This window comes from Echinops telfairi, unplaced genomic scaffold, assembly GCF_000313985.2.
Source record: "Echinops telfairi isolate 266 unplaced genomic scaffold, ASM31398v2 ScPeMD7_5592;HRSCAF=6446, whole genome shotgun sequence".
Taxonomy (NCBI): domain Eukaryota; kingdom Metazoa; phylum Chordata; class Mammalia; order Afrosoricida; family Tenrecidae; genus Echinops; species Echinops telfairi.
The window spans coordinates 53,681,499-53,699,433 of record NW_022109491.1 but is presented as its reverse complement, the minus strand read 5'-3'; the positions used below and the strand labels follow the sequence as shown (position 1 = coordinate 53,699,433).

General features: G+C 38.2%; 1 protein-coding gene across 4 annotated transcripts in view; it reads right to left on the bottom strand.

Annotated features, from left to right (window-relative positions):
• The window catches only part of OPCML (opioid binding protein/cell adhesion molecule like), a 1,483,171-nt gene that overhangs the window by 159,098 nt on the left and 1,306,138 nt on the right, over nt 1–17,935 (bottom strand). For all 4 annotated transcript variants that reach the window (XM_045295297.1, XM_045295298.1, XM_030887036.2 and 1 more), the window contains one exon: nt 1,210–1,335. In XM_045295297.1, coding sequence (XP_045151232.1) covers nt 1,210–1,335 — 126 coding nt within the window. The remainder of the gene's footprint in view (nt 1–1,209; nt 1,336–17,935) is intronic.

Here is a 17,935-nt window from a genome sequence, read left to right as displayed (position 1 = left end):
TATGAATGATTTCTTTAAACTTCACTGTAGACTGAATCTTAGAATAATGCTAAAGAATTATTTAAATTAGACATGAATTACTGTATTTATCAAATATACATAAGGCAAATGTTCTTTTCTCAGCATTTTCACTTACTCCTTTCTGGTACTTTTAATTGGAAAATTCATTTGTCTCTTTTTTCTTTCCTTTTTTTTTCTCTTTCTTTAAAAGTTAGGAATGTCTGTACCCTATGAAATCTTTGCCTACCTCAAGAGTGATGACTTACTTTTTTTTCTCTTCTGAGTAAGGATATCTGGTGCACAGTAGGTAAAATGCTTCACGGTTAACCTAAAGGTTGGCAGTTCAAACCCACCAACCTACCCGCAGTAGAAAGATATGGCAGTGTATTTTCAGAATGGTTGATACCCTTGGGGATGGTCACTAAGAGCTTTTTATTCCTTCTAAATATATAATAATTTTATATGGCACACAAACACACTCTATTCATTTTCATATTTGAATTTTCTAATGTCTGGAGTACACTTGTTCCTTGTATAATTTCTAGACTTAAGGACATATTCTAAAAACAATATAAAGATATCAAAGAAGTCCATCTCTTCAAGTTCTACCTTTTATTCTACTGTTTCAGTTCCAATGAAATAAGGTCCACGATCCTTTTGATTCCCCTCCTGTCCATTCGGAGGTGATTATACAGCCATCAAGCGGCCGGCGCAAGGACCTCTGGGTGTTTAGTCTTTGTCAGCTGCCGTCTTCCACGACAGGCAAACTGTTTCCAGATCAAAGAGAGGTGGTCTCGCAAACGCCTTATGACCCATCAACACTCAGGTAATTTAGCATTCTGCCTCAAAGAAGACAAAATCACTAACTGACATACAACTCATCTCTACCTTGAGAAACCAATGCCTTTATTGGAATATGTATTTACGAAACTTCTTTTCTCCATAATGAGGAAAAAAATGAAAGTGTTCTCAAGTCAGAAAAACAGACTGAGAAAGTAACTCAAGAAACAGTCTCAACAATATGTTTTTTGGGGGGACTGGCACACTCAGTGACTAAAATATTACCCGTTCGGTCTTACATTACAGTGTGACACACACGACTCTACTTTTCGCTCTCCTTCTGACTCTTGAAATTCCCGTTTTGTCAAAGAACGATGTAGTCAACATGCTAGTTCTCATAACCAAACTCAGGTAAGTTAAATGGCTTACCTTTGACTGACAGGTGTCTCCACGTCACCGTTGGCTCAGGTCTGCCAATTGCAAGACACAGTAGGGTCACACTGCCTCCCTCATTCACGGTGATGTCTGAGGAAATATTCATGATCTGTGGAGGAACTGTTACGAAAAGAACCGACTTAATCTTTGCATTTCAAAAGAGGGTTAAGCTAACACAAATCTGTACAGCATATTTTACAGTGAAAAGTATTCTCAGTAATATTTTTGACTTAATTTGCCAAAGCTGTAGATGAACCCATTTTCATACTTTCCTAGTCCATGGATCACTGAAATAAATCTAATAGTAGCTCAGAAGGTGCTGTACCTGTAGAACAACTACAGGAGCCAAAGGCAGACATTCCTCCTTATTGACAGAAAGGCAAAGGAAAAGAGCAGTTAGACAGATAACCAGGAACATCTCACATAGCTGCCCTTTCTTTCCAACAACTCACACAAACGGCCAGTCTCAGGGAGTTAGTACCATTCGCTGGGACCTCCAGAGCATTGCCAATTCTCCCACATTACAAAGATTGTTCATTTTACGATGTCCTCATGTCTTTACAAGACGATTACTACTCAGTTCTTAAAACCTATTCTTAAAAACTCGGTGCATTTTCTCTGACTCCTCTGCTTAGAATTATTTGCTTATTCCTCTGATCCTCATTGGCTATGTATTTATGACCTTGCTGTTATTATACCAAAAGAAATTGTATATAACATTTCAATGGTAACATATACTATTGGTTAGGTACAGTATTCTTGATTCCAATAGAACAAAGTTGAAATCTTAACTCAGTTCCTTATCTGCTCTGTGATCATGGGCAAGTTAAACCAGTTTCATTTCCTTGTTTTGTTTTTCTCACTCATGAATTGAGGAAACCATTTCACAGACAGGCCTGTCATAGCTGATTTCATTGCTCCAAGATGTCTAAAGGCACCAATGCAAGAGAAAGCTGAGCAGAGTGCCTGATAACAAGAAAATACTCAATAAACCTTATCCACTAATAAGAGATTGGTGTTGACCATGGGAGGAGATTGTCATCTCAAACAATGGCCATATTCAATTATCTTTGACTCTACAAAGCTTATACACTTAGGATTTATTTTCACCTACAGGCCCTGATTTGAATCCATCTCAAAGTTCAGTATTAGAAAATTCCTAGACCCTTTCCCAATGCTTACTCTTCGCTGTCATTGCCTTGGTTTCATTTCTTTTTTTTTTTTTTAAATCAATTTATTGGGGCTCATACAATTCATCACAATACATAGATCAATTGTGTAAAGCACATCTATACATTTGTTGCCCTCATTATTCCCAAAATTCGCTTGCCTCTTGGGCAATCCACTCATTTTCCTTTTTTTCCCCCTCCCCTTCCCTTCCTCCTCCCCTCTCCCCCATGCACCCTTAATAATTTATAAATTATTATTGCCGAGAAACTGCATAGCCGCTTATCTAGCTTCCTCCATTTTGGTTACCTTTAACATCTCCTTTACCTGGGACCAGAGTGCTGTTTACAGATAACCATCTTATCAAAGTACCACTCTCTTTACTTCCTTAGGGCACCATGGTCTATGAGGTTTAGCACAAACTTTTCTGCACAACCTAAATCTGGAATCTAATCCCACCTTCTTTCTTGGTGCTGCTAGGAAGAGTGGCTTTAACAAATGGATTTATATTCTGACAGTTTAGGAAACTAGAAGTCAAAAACCAGGAAGCTGGACCTAAGGGAAGACTGTTTCTCTGAAAGCTCTGGGGAAGGATCGGGTCTTTCAGGTTTTATTCCTCTGTAGCTTATAGATCTGCAGGTGTCTGAGATATCTATTGCTTCTATTGCAGAAGCACAACAACAAAGGTGAGTTAAAACAAATATTTGTTCTCAAGTGATTTGAGGCTAGAAGTCTGAATGGGGGGCCTCGAGTTCTGGACAAGAGTGCTCTTCTCCCACTCTGGAGGAGCGGCCTCGTCTCTCCAGCTGCGGCTTCTTGGGCCCTCGGAGGTTTCCACACATCACACTCTCCATCGTATCCCCCCTCCCTTATACTCGCTGGTTTCATCTGCTCTACAGCTGAAAAGTGATCCATTCACAGAACATCTTTACACAAACCTGGCCCTATTAGCATAACAAGGGCAGATCATTCCTAAATGAGATTATAGAGTTAAGAATTTACCACACATACTCGGGGCAGGGGTGGGGGTGGGGGTGGGGGACATAATTCTATCCACAGTCCCATAAAAGGTAGTATGTATCTTTTATTCTGTGCTTCTTTCCTTGTGAATAATATACTCCTTTTCTATCTCAAAGAGTATTGATCTAAGACAGCCTGTACTGATATGGTCTCATTCATATAGCAAAGAAAGATCTTTAGCCAAATTGGATAACATCTACATGCATATATATTTTGGAACACAACTCCATTTATAACAGCCCTTTAAGCCAAATGTTGAGCTCCATTTGATCCCTTCCCAGCACAACACATTACAACCCCTGAATGACTTCACTTGAATGTGTCAAAAGCATAAATCCTCCAAAAATTGTTTTTTTTTCTGCATCTGTCCTTAATTTTTTACCTGAAACAGAAATTACTCAATTTCTATCTCCTTTCTTTAGTTCAACCAAGTTTCTCCTACTCTCTTGAAGAAAGCCTCATCCCTCTCCCCCGCTGCATTCTGTCCACATTCGCTTGCCTTTGGGAGGGGAATAAGCAGGCTGCAAGGTGCTGATGGAGACACCCTTGTCTTTTTACATACAGCAGTTGAGGATCAGAATTAAATTGTACACATCTCTATTTCTTCAGTGTTTATCACAGAGGTTGGAAGAATCTATGCTTCATTTCACTTTGGCAGAAAAATCCAATGAAGAGATTGAACAAATAAAAAACCTGAGGGAGGTGAGGCTTCTGAAATGGAAGATTTCAGATACCAAAACTCTCATCTAGATCCTCAAAGCAATAAGAAAATGAAGAGGAGCCAACACTTAAGTGGGCCCAAAGAACGGATAAGGAAAACCTGGTGCATATACATTGAACAGAATGTTACACAGCCACACAGAGAATGCAGGCCTGATTTACGCTATAACACGGACAAACGTTGAAAGCAGGATGCTGAGTGGAATAAGCCAATCAAAACAGACACATATTGTATGACCACACTTACATGAAATAGGTAGAATAGGCAAATGTATTGAGACCAAAATGTGTTAGTAGTTGCTGGGGGCAGAAGAAGGGAAATCATTGCATGGGAATGGTACCTTTGTGTTTATTGTACTGGGAGTTCATCATCCATTAAATGTAATGGTCGAACAACATAATAAATGTAATCGATACTACTAAATTATCTGCCTGAATTATATTGAGGTGGCAACATTGTGTCACATCTATTTGTACAATAAAAAGTGTCACAGTGATGTGGCACCAGATCTACAATTAGGTTGATCTCCTTACTGTCAGTTTAATTATGAATTAGTAATTATCAAGCAAGTAGAACTCAGTAGCACCTATGTGTGGCAAAAGAATTATGGCAGACGCCTTAGTGTGACAGTAGTGCAGCCTGGAATTTTATGTTGTGGGGACCGTCGAGGTCACTCTTCTCAACGAGAAGCCATAAGTAATAAGCCAAACATTTGAGCTCTTAAGGGGATCCACACTAGCAAGTACATAAAAAAAAATCTTCCTTATAAATCTCCCATATTTGGGGTTATTTTTGCATTAGGATTTGGTCTGAAATATCAGTGCACATATTTTACTGAACTACACAAATGGCAAAGCAACGACAGAAATCACGCGCTTTCTCTTGAGTAAACTGCACTACTTATTTTTCAGCATTTTCTACCTTGTTTAAAAAATAGCTCTGGGTTTAGAAATGTCAATTTTTCCACCCACTTCTATAGAGCAACCACTTCAGTGCACCTTCCAAAATATTTTCAAAATATTGCCTGCTGAATGTAAAAATCCAAATACACACACACAGTGGCTAAAACACTTAACTGGTAACAGAAATATTGGTGATTTGAGCCCATCAGGTGCTCCAGGGGGGTGGGGGTGCGGGGAGATGTAGCAGCCCATTTTCATATAGATCTACAGTCTTAGAAGTCCTATGGGGCATTTCTACTCTGATCTGTGGGAGGAACACTGTCAATCAGCAATGACCGGATGGCATTGGTGAGTTTCACTGCACATGCTATTCCTTTCGAAGTTCTCTTGTCCTCGATCCCAGAGCTTCACTGTAAGGAAGGTAAACTCACTGGAGGAAGCATTCGGTGAAAAACACTGCAACAGTGGTGTCCCAGATGGCTCTCTCCGTGTGGTGCTCTTCACTCACACATCGTTTGCTTCAAGCCATGTTCTATTTGTTTTTTAGGCTCGATCTATTTGATTCCCACTCCCAGCAATCAATAGAAGAAAACACTGCTGGGCATCGGTGCCACACTCGTGCCATTCTCACAAAGGTTGATAGGTTTGAACCCATTGTTGCAGCCACATTGTCAATCCATCTCACCAAGGCCTGCCTCTTTTTTGCTGCCTTTTCACTTTATCCAGGAGTCCTGGTGTCACACTGTTCACACAAGATAAGCACTTTGAAATCTTCAACCAATCCAAGGAAGAAAGATGGGCCTTTCTACTCCCAGAAAGAGATACAATCTAGGACATTTTTGGGAGCAGTTCTACATTGTCCTATGAGTTAGTGTCCACTCGATGGCAATGAATGTTTGGTTTGGTTTTGTTTTTTAAGGGAAGAGTTTCCACTTGACTAAGCATAGTGTCTTTTCCAGGGACTGGACTCTCCTGACAACATGCCCAAAACACTTGATGTAAAATCTAGCTACCCTTGCTGCTAAGGAGCATCCAGGTTGTACTTCCAAGACAGATGTATTTGTTCTTTTGGAAGGTCCTCATATTTTTTATGTTGTTTACTAGCACCATACTTCCAATGCATGGATTCTTCAATCTTCTTTACTCAATGTCCAACTTTCACATGCCTATAAGTGACTGAAAATATGACTTGGGTCAGGAGCACCTTATTTCACTTAGCAACATCATGCTTTTCCATATCCAAAGAGGTCTTGTGCAGCAGACCTAATGAAACCTGTCCTTTGATCTCTTGACTGCTACTTCTCTGGGTATTGATTGTGGGTTCAAGCTAGACAAAATCTTAGACACCTTCAATCTTTTCTACAATTATCATGATGCTACCTTTTGGTCCAATTGTGAGGATTTTTATCTTCTTTTATCTTCTTTACATTGAGTTGGAATCCATACTATAGGTGACAATCCTTGATCATCATCAAGGGCTTCCTCTCTTGCAGCAAGCAAGGTGTGTCATCTGCACATTGCGGGTTTTTAATAAGCCTTCCTCCAACCCTGATGCCCCATTCTTCTTCATATCATCCAGCTTCTCTGATGATTTGCTAGCGTGCAGATTGAGTAAGCATGGTGAGAGGATACAACCATGATACTCATCTCTCCTTACTGTAAACCAAGCAGTAGTCCCTTGTTCAGTTTGCACCAATCCCTCTTGATCCACGTACATTTTCTGTATGAGATCAATTAATATTCTGGAACTCTCCTTCTTCTCAAGAGAATCCATATGACCCACACAATGCAATACTTTCTCATTGTGAATAAAGCACAAGTAAATCTATTTCTTGCATTCTCTGCTTTCAACCAATGTCCCTCTGACACCAGCCATGATATCACTTGTTCCTTGTCCTCTTCTGAATGCAGCCGGAATTTCTGGCAGCTCCCTGTCAATAAGTGCTAAAACCCTTGTTGGATGATCTGCAGCAATATTTTACTTGCATGTAATATCAATAATTTTGTTCTATAATTTGAGCATTTTATTGGGTCACCTTTCTTTGAAATGGGTACAAGTATAGACATCTTCCAGTTGATTGACTAGCTGTCTTCCAAGTTTCCTGGCATAGATGAGTGAGTGCTTCTACTTCATCCATCAGCTTGTTGAAGCAATTCCATTGGTATTCCATCCATTCCTGGATCTTATTCTGGCTAATGCTTTCATTGTAGCTTGAACTTCTTCCTTCATTGGTTATTATTGGTTATTATTGGTTATTTCCTTTTGGAATCTTTGAATTCCCATGAGTCCTTTTTGGTGAAATGACTCTGTGTCTTATTTCCATCTCCTTTTGATGCTTCTTGTGTTGTTCATTATTTTGCCCACAGAAGCTTTTGAAATTCCAATTGGAGGCTTGGGTTTTTTCTTTGGATTTTTCAGTTTCAGCTATGCTGAGCATGTTCTTCCTCTTTGACTTTCTAATTCTAGGTCTTTGCACATTCATTATAATATTTTACTTTGTCTTCTTGAGATTCCCTTTGAAATTTTACATGGGATTAAGAGATGTTTATAAAATTAATTGGTTGTCTAGCAGTATCTACTCATTCCCCAGGTGTTCAGTCAGTGGTACCTATTACAATGGTCTATCTTAGATAAAACCCCAAGATTTTACCCAGGAATTCTAAGACTCAGCTGTCTGGCATCTTCTCCAAATCCGTAGTGTCCCCTGCTGTTTTCTTAAAGAAGTCCAGTTAAGTCCAGATAAGTCCAGTTTCAATGGTTTAAACAGCCAATGAGAAAGGAAATACAGAAAGTAAATTGGAAGAAAGGAGGGTTTCCCCCCATTATTTATGATTTCTGTAGAAATGACCACTATAATATAACTTTGTCATTTTTCCAAAATCTTCCATATGCATTATCTATATGTTTTGCAAAATAGCATTTGCATAGAGAAAACACATAAAGAGACTGAGGCCTGTGGAAAGTTAAACAAATTGCTTAAAATAATGAGGTTAGTAGATGGCAAAGCTCCTTCCATCAAATCATGCTGCTTTTTTGTTTGACACTTATTGATTCCCAATCATAATATTTATATCACTGAATCTTTGCATATCGTTTCCTCAATTTGATATGTCCTCACAGGGTGCCTTGCCTCACGGGCTACGCCACAATGAGCAAAACACTTTCATTCCAGCCGGCTTTTCTAAAGCACTGTACCATCCTCAAGGATAGTGGCCCATGAAGCAGCCATAGGAGTTTCTCCAGGGCCCTATGCGCTGTTTGCCAATATCTGCCATGCTAGATCTGAATTGAATTCACCAATATTTTCATAACTCTCTCCTTCTGGCCATGATAGCTTTTGATTAAAAGGAGCAGTTGGGATGGATTTTAAATATTTTAAATGTTTTTCACACTAAAAGGAACCTTCTAGGATAGCTGCCAAGCATGTGAGAGGGAGGGAAAGAGGGGAAGGCATGCACAGAGGTAGACACATATTAGCTTGGGTGCACCAGAAAGCAATCTATAGGAAGAGAAACGTGAGGAACAAATGATGGAGGCAGGATAAGGTTTCAAGAGTTAATGAAAGCAGAGGAACTAATGTTACACATTCAATCCGACAAGAGTGATGATGATCTATTAGTAGATGCTTGGATAGACACACAAGCTGAACAGGTGCGGAAGGGGCAGTAGGAGTATATTCTTGAACATATATAGGTTTGAAAATAGACATCTATGTGTGTGTGTTTTCTTTTGATTCAAATATATCCATGCATACAGGGAGAAAAGTTGTGAAAACTTTTTATACATAACCAAACACCTTGAGGGAACTGAAGTTTAAAATAAAAATGGCAACTGAGAAAACCATATGGAGCAGTTATACTTCAGAACAGACTGGACATTAGCCAACAACAACAGAGACATAACAACAGCACTTTCGGCCTCAGTGAGCATAAAAAAGAAGTCCTTAATAATCATATGTTAAGATTTTAAATGTAAAAAATAAAATATACTAAACATTTAAGGGAAAATGACCTTGAATATACCTCCCCGGAATTTAGAGATCATTAGAAAAACAGATTTGGTGCATTGAACGCTAATGACCAAAGACCAGATGTGTTGCTGGACGACATCAATGACACCATGACTGAAGAAACCAAAAGGCCTTTCTTTGAAAGACAGGTGGTTCCAAACGACTTAACTGGGCATCAGGATAGACTCTGGGTCTTGCTATTGCACACACAATAGATAAAGCAGAAGGAAAAAATGATGACTTGAAAGAAATGAGCAGGCAGTTTCAAAGGCAACTGAGGAAGACAAAATACATTATCATAATGGAAAGTGCAAAGGACTGAGTTAGAAACCCAAATGAAACAACATTCATGGCATCGGTAAAGGTGAAAAAAACGGAAAATAATCAAGCAATGAGTTGTAATGTTGAATTTGTCTACAGACAAAATATTGGAAGTCATATGAAGCATCAAAGGGGCTGGTAGGAATACACTGAATCACTATACCAAGAATTATTAGTTGACGTCCACCCATTTCAGATGAAACCTATAATCAAGTACCAATGGTATTTAACAGAGAAACCCAAGAAACCCAAGACATTGGCAGAAAACAAAACTCCAGGAATTAGTCAAATACCCATAGGATACTTCAACAAATGGACGAAGGTAAGAACGCTCTCTATGTATATCAAGGAATTTGGAAGACATATACCTGACAACTGACCATAAGAGAGCCACATCTTGCTCATTCAAAAGATAGTTAGTTGATCAAGAGAATATTGAAACAAAATAAACAATATCATTAATGTATTGTGCAAGTAGCATTTCACTGAATATATCTCAAAACCATTTGCAGCAGCACATGGACAGGGAACTGCAAAGGATTCAAAACTGATTTATAAGAGGACAGAGAATGAGGGATATCATATAGGTTTGATCAAAAGCAGAAAATACTAGAAGGATGCTTACCTGTGTTTTATTCACTACAAAGGCACATTACATATTATGGCTAACACTGCAAAGAATGGGGAAACTCTGGTGGCAATGTGGGTTAAATGTGGGGCTGCTAATCACAAGGTTGATGGTTCAAACTCATCAGTCACTCCACAGGAAAAAGACGAGTCTCTGTGCTCCCATATGTGTTCATGGAAGCAGCAGTCAAGTGATCATTAGACAAATCTGCTGCATGAGATCTTTTAGAGTATTGAAAAACAAGGAGATTTCTTTGAGGACTGATCCATTATATTTTAAATTGCCTCACATGCATGTGAAAGTTGGACATTGCATAAGGACAAATGAAGAAGAATTGATACCTTTGAATTGTGGTCCTGGAGGAGAATGTTGAAAGTACCCTGGATTTACAAAAGGACAAACTTACCTGTCTTGAAAGAAATACACCTAGAGTGCTCCTTAGAGGCAATGATGGCAAAATTTCATCGTACGGACTTTGTACATGTTGACATAAGAGGCCAGTCCCTGGAGAAGGACATTATGCTGCTAAAGCAGAGGGGCAGCGGAAAGAAAAAGGCCCTCACAGAGATGGAGTGACACCGTGGCTGCAACAAGGGGCTTAAGCCTGGGAGGATGGTGAGGGTGGCACAGGACTGGGCCCGGTTTTGTTCTGATGTGCGTAGGGTCACTATGAGTTGGAAACAGCTCAATGGCACACAACAACAACAAACACTAACATGATCCCATAAAATTTACAGTCTCAGAAAACCTACAGAGGATCACAATGAATCAGAATCCAGTCAATGGCAGCCTGTTTGGTTTGGGTTCATTGTGCTTGCGTACAACCTCTCTGAAGATCAAGAGGCAGTTATTTTCATAGAAGAAGGGGCTACTGTTGTGAATTAATATCAGAAAAAGTATGTGTCAAGGTGGGAGCTTTGTACCATATTCATGCAGTGTATATACTAAATACAGACACGGAAACGCTGTTCCATGAGGACACAACAAGAAGACAGGGAGAGAGGCCTTCATATGCTCTGACATGCAGCCTGTTTACTCAGAGGAGGACTTGAAACCTGTAATGAAGAAGATCAAAGGCTTGAGATTTCTAAATGGATTTGACTTCAATGTAAAGGAAACAAAATTCCTCACAACTGGATCATAAGCAACATCATTATAAACAGAGAAAATAATGAAGTTGTCAGGGATTTCATTTCATTTGGATCTATTATTAATGCCCAGGCAAGCAGGGATCTGAAAATAAAACAAAACATATTGCACTGGGCAAATAGTCTGCATACAATCTCTTGACAGTGTTAAAATGTAAGGGTGTTACTTTGAAAGCTAAGGTGCCCCTGACCTAAACCAGGGTGTTTTCAATCACCTTCTATGTATCTGAAGGCTGAACAATGAGTCAGAAAGACTACAGAATGGCAGAACCCATAGTGCCTTTGTCTGCTAAACTCTGGGCTGCTGAAACCCACCAATTGCTCTGGGAAAGAAAGATGGGCTATCTCCTTTATTAAAGGTTTAAAGCCTCAGAAATGTATAGGTTCACTGTGACTTGGCATTTATTTGATGACAGTGGGTTTGGTTTGATGAAAAAATAATGCCTTTGGATTATGATGTTAGCAAACAATATTAAATATCCCATGGACTTTCCAAAGAATGAACATATCTTTGTTGGAAGAATACCTCACCTACTTTAAACATGGCATCAGGGAGGTTCAGTCTCTGCAAAAGGAGATCAAGCATGGGAAAGCGGAGGATCAGCAAAGAAGAGGATGAGCCATAATGAGATGTATTGACACAGAGCCTACAGAAATGGACTTAAAAAGAACAATGATGGCCCAGGGCAGGCACAGTGTTTCATTCTGTTGTGCATATGAATCCGAATCCGAATCAGCTAAATGGATCTATGGATCCTAATCAGCTCTATGGATCCGAATCAGCTAAATGACCCTCAACAACAAAATATATGCTGTGTGCGTGTCTATATCCTTATACGACCATTAGCTTGTTGTGCTGTGATGACTTCCTGTTGCTATGGTTTGGGAAGCTATGTAACCATGGTCACCCATGGTTGCCAGTTTTCAGTGGAGCTTCTAGACTGACTAGGAAGAAAAAACAAGCAGACAACATCTTAAAATTTAGCCACACAAATTAGCATCAGAATACTGTCTGATAGAGTGCTGGATGATACCCTAAGTTTGAAATCCCTCCAAATATAACTGGAAAAGAGTAGTCTCTTCAAACTGGAGTTGGCCTTAATCATGTTGGTAGAAAACATCTTTTGGATTTCCATTTGCTTATGTGGCAGGAGCTTGAGAAAAAAATTTTGTAGACATCCATTAATAATCAAAACATGGAATGAAGAAAAAGAATCTAGGAAAATTGGAAAGCATAAATATGGAATAGTACATGCTAAACTTTTATCTCATAGGCATTAGTGAGCTGAAATTGTCTGGTATTGGCAATTTTCAATCACAAAAGTCTATGGAGTACCGTGCCATTTAAGAAGAATAACATCACATCCATTGTGAGAACACCTCCCAATCTATCTTGAAGTACAATTCTGTCTGTAACAAGATAATATTCATGTATCTATATGGAAAACCGGTTAATACAACTATGATTCAAATTTATAACCTTACCACTAGTACCAAAATTAAACAAATTGAAGAATTCTGACAACTACTGCTGTCTGATGAAATTGATCAGTCATATAATTAAGATGCATTGATAATTACTGGCAGCTCTACTGTGGAAGTTGGAAACACAGAAGAAAAGTACTAAAAGCTAGAAAGTATGACCTTGTTGATAGGAAAAAGCTGAAGATCACATGAAAGAATTTTGTAGGGCCAATGACTATTCCATCGCAAGCATTTTTTTTCCAACAACAAAAATGGTTAATATACACATAGACCTCACCAAATGGAATACATAGGGACCAAATTGACTACATTTACAGAAAAAGACAATAGAGAAGCTCACTATCATGAGCCAAAACAAGGCCAGGGAGCAACTGTGGACATAATATAATTGCTTGTGTGCAAGCTCAACTTGAAGCAAAAGAAAATTAAAATAATTTCATAAAACCCAAATTAGTACCTTGAATTCAAGTAAATGTAAACCTGGTAAATTAAAAAACCATAAAATGACAAAAAAACCAAATAAATCAATATCCTACTGTGACAAAACCCCAGCATCTATCTGCTCCTTGCTAAGAATGTAAAGTCCCAGCTTCTAGACAAGATTTAGAATAACATTTCCAGTCTGGCCAAACCCTTTTTCTAACACTAGCCCCTGTCCCTTTTCCTAACAATAGTCTCCTACGCTCATTTCCATGCCGTGAATCCTTTCTGCTGGAAACCACTGCCCCATAGCTGCATCCTATGAGCCACTTATCCCTCAATATATAAATCCAATTATTTGGTCCAAGGCATTATTGTTTATCACTTTATCCTAAGATGATCTTTGAACTAAAGCTGTGTGAGAAAGTGATCTTATTGTATTTATCCTGTGTTCCCAAAGGACTGCAAAGGCCTTGCACATCATAACACACTTCTTACCCACTAACTAGAGTGGATGGATATATAATTGCTTCAACTGAGTATCTTAGAATTTACCAAGCATTCTCCATCCTAGAATTTACATATTTATTATACCCTTTCTCGTTCTTCTCCATGAACAATTCTCTACCTCATTCTTCACTTACATAATTTATCATGCTGGGCTCAGTTTTCATGTGACTTTTTCAGAGTAATCTTTATTAATGACCATTCCAAGATCTAATTCAGGTCATCTTGTTACAATCTCTCCTCAACCTTTTAATTTTTCTTTATCACTTGGATATCAATTTTTCATTTAGATATTCATTTGGATGATTATTCAGAATCATTCTAATCTATTAAACTATAGGGTCTATAAACGCTAGGACTTAAAATCATAGGTTGCACATATTAAGTCATTTTGTAAGAAAATGTTCCGTGGAGATTATATATATATATATATACACACACACACATTTTTAAGGTCAAAGTTTTCTCTGTGCAATGTTAATTGATGATCAGAATATCTCACAAGTGATTCTAGGCACACTAGCAGCACCTTCATAAAGTTACCATGATATGGTGGAAGCAGCATTTGAGAGACCAGGTACTGTTTCTCAAGTTCTGGAGTTCAATGGACCTGTATGACCTTGGACAATTTTTATTTAGCTCTCATAGCTGCTTCTGCACCTCATGTGTAAAATTAGGGTGATAAAATGTATCTCACAGGTTGTTATAAGAATTAAGTGTAAATGTATATAAGGCACCTAGGACAGTACCTGCCAAGAAGAAAGTAAATTAATAAATGGTATCTGTTATAACTCATCTCTGTAGACTCGTTATTGATATTTTCTGTCCCACTTTTAATCAGAGAGATGGTTTCATCCTGCTCAATTCTTCATTTTTAAAATCTAAGTTCTTTTTACTTTAAGTCTGTGCTTATGGATGAACTTCACTATGGATAACTGAAAAGATTTTTATGATACATATATATATATATAAAGTACCACCACAATAAAAAGTAAATATTCAATAAATAAATGTCAAGGTCCTCTCAAGCTGAGCTATTGAATCTCTTCTCTATGTCTCTTTTTTCTTTCTTTGTGGGGAGGGGGATGCATCTGTTTCTAGAAGAACAGGACCGGATCTCAAGACCACACCCAGATCAGAAAGATGTGTACTCATCTCAGGTGATAGGGCAAGAGAAGAGCTAGTGTCTGACACAATGTCTCGTCAGTTGCCCTTGTTCCCAGTTCCTGTCCCCACAAGGATCATCAATATCATATAACTATGGTATGCTTTATCTTTTAATTTGATCTTGAACACATTTCACTAAGGTAGCCAATACAAAACGGAGATGCCAAAGTGTGCTAGCAAACATAGAGCTGTACCTAGTCCCATCCTCCAGGGAGAGACTCACTGGAAAACATTGGAGGGTCGTTCACAGCATTGAATTGGGACTCACACACACTTAGGATACAATCCTGGTTCTGCCATTTACTAACAGGGTGGCTGTGAATCTTTTGTTACTTCCTCTGGACCTCATTTTTCTTTTTTATAAAATAAGGATCAATAACATGCATTGTGACGAAGACATGGATATAATTCCGAGATTAGTGAGCATTGGCTCAATGTTCTTTTCAAATGTTGGTTACTTCTTTCCACTATCCAAAGAGGTCACAAACCAGCCAGAACTCTCGGGAGAGTTGTTTACTTAATAACTAAAGATAAGCAAGCCTGAATCAGATCTGGAAGTTACACAAAGGAGATTCTGAAAGTTCATGGAAAAATGGAAATAATAGGTAATGGAAATTTTACATGAACAGTTGTAAGCCCTCTAGTATCACATAAAAGGGTCCAAGTGACTGGGATGTGTAGCTCAGAAGGGAAGTGGCTGTACCCTCTGCATGGCTCCTGTTCTCTGCAGACAGTCTCCTCCCAGGCGAACAGGGTTGGCTTCCATTCAAGTTCTCAGCAACCTGCACTTTCAGGCCATCCTCCGAGACATCATTGCCTGGGGATTGTCCCTAGAGCTATTCAAAGGAGAGTGAGCTTACCCAGCTCAGCTGTATTCTCTCTCTGTTTGGTCTCAGTGTTCAATTTTGTCTTTTAAAAGGTTTCATTTAACACGGCAGGGAACAATGTAAAAACAAAAACAGGACAAATGAAACATCCAGTATTATCGAAATAGCTGTACAAATAAAATAATTTTACTGAATAAGTCAATTTAAATCAGTGGATGGAAAACAAGCAAATAACAAAAAAAAAGCAAAGCCACTATTTTATTTTAAAAAAATAGAAACCAAAAGTTGAGATCCATTTTCTTCTTCCAACGCTTTTCAAATTGATTGTTGAAAAAAAGTACTTGATCTTGTTATGACTTAGATTTTCCTGATGTATAATATTTATAATAATAATTATAGAGGTATGATGAACATTATAGATAATTATTGTAACGTATCTAGTTATATTATATTACTAATTTTCTTAGGATGTAATAATATTAATAGAATATATGAAATTAATATTAATATAAAATGTTTTTATTCAAATCTCAAGACCAGTTTATCAAAATAGCATGATAAATCATTTTAAAGACTTAATATTTTATAGTCCTAGGATTAAATTTTTATTTTTGAACATAGGATGCTTTTTATTTTTCTATGCAAGCATAATTTGGGAATTATGCTATGCATGATACCCTGTCATGCTTCAAAAGGACTCAGTGAAATCTCAAGAGGAATTGCTTTTCCTGACTCTTCCATATTGTGTGATATTTTGAAAATCACTTAGCCCCTCAGACTTAAGGCCAGTCAGTGGGTGGGTGGGTGGTTGAGGGGGCAAATGTGTTGTTGACTTTTGTTGCTAGCTTTAGAATGAAGCAGTTAGGTTAAGAGTTATCAGATCACTTAGGGTATCCTCTATTAACATTAAAGGCATGTTCAATAAGGTAATTCTTTCTGGAAACAAAGGTAATAACTCATTCACAAGCACAAAAGAGCAATTGGTTTTTACTATGTGTTTGAAGTTGAATGTTTACAAGCATTATGTGTCTTAGTCTTCAGCACAATTCTAGAAAATAGTGACTACTAAAAAAATCAGCAAAAGGATAGGACAAAAAGGGAAAAAAGTGAAGTATAGAGTAGAAACATAGACATGTAATTCTTATCAATTGATATTTGACCTGACAGCCAGGATCATTGAATGAGAGAAAGAATAGTCGCGTGCTGCTGGAACAACTGGATCTACAACACACAATAGCAAGAAGCTGGACCCCTGCCATGCACCATGTGAAAAAACTTCACTCAAAATAGATCAAAGACTGAACTGTAAGAGCTAAATGAAATATAGGCATAAATCTTCATAACCTTGGATTAGGCAATGGTTTCTTAGCTATTGCATCAAATACTAAATATAAAACATAGAATAATTGGACTTGGACATTTCATTGTGAAATGTACATGAAATCATACTATCATGAAAGTTCAAAAAGGCTGAATGGGGGAACAGTACATAGAATCAAGGAAAACAACATCAAACCATACAGCTGGTAAGGGCCTCATAGTAAATATATATAGAAATACATACAACCGAGCAAAGAAAGAAAAATAATTCCATTGTAAAATGAACAAAAGATGTGAATAGGTGTTTCTTTGATGAATACATAGAAATGATCAATGTGCATATGAAAAGATAGTTACTAGCTTTAGTCAATAAAAAAGTGAAAGCTAAAACCACAAGGTGCTACCACTTCACGCCCACTGATGGTTGTCTAAAAAAGAACAGAAATAGGAAGTATTGAAAGGAGAGTGAAAAACTGAAACCCTCATACATTTCTGAGAGGACTGTAAAATTTGAAAGCCGCGTTAGAAACAGTCTCCCAAAGGTTAAATAGACAAGTAATTCCACTGCAAGATATACTTCTAACATAGCATATGTATACACAAAATACTTGCACATGTATGGTCCTATCCTTTTCATTTATAATTGTCAAACTGTGGAATCACGCAAATACCCATCAACCAAAAATGGATAAGAGTACAGTACTTACATCCACTACATTATGGATGCACACTGAATGAATTTGAATATGAAAGACTGCATATGTATGATTTCAATTATATGAAATTTCCAAAATAGGCAAGTCCATAGAGACAGAAAGTATATTAGTGGTAACCAGGATGGGGAAAAGAGGAGATGATCAGTTACTTGGGGAGCCTGAGGACCTGGAAGAAGTGTTCGAGGCCGGCTGCTAGCACTCAAGACCACCAGCCTCTGCACCAGCCCTCGAATGAAGCTCACCTCCGCAGTAGGAAATAGGGGCAAAGGGCTGCACTGCACATGTTCTAGGAGGGATGTTTTCTCCATAAGCACCCCTCCCCACCCTGCTCCCTCTAACGTAAAGCTGTCTCCTGGCTCCT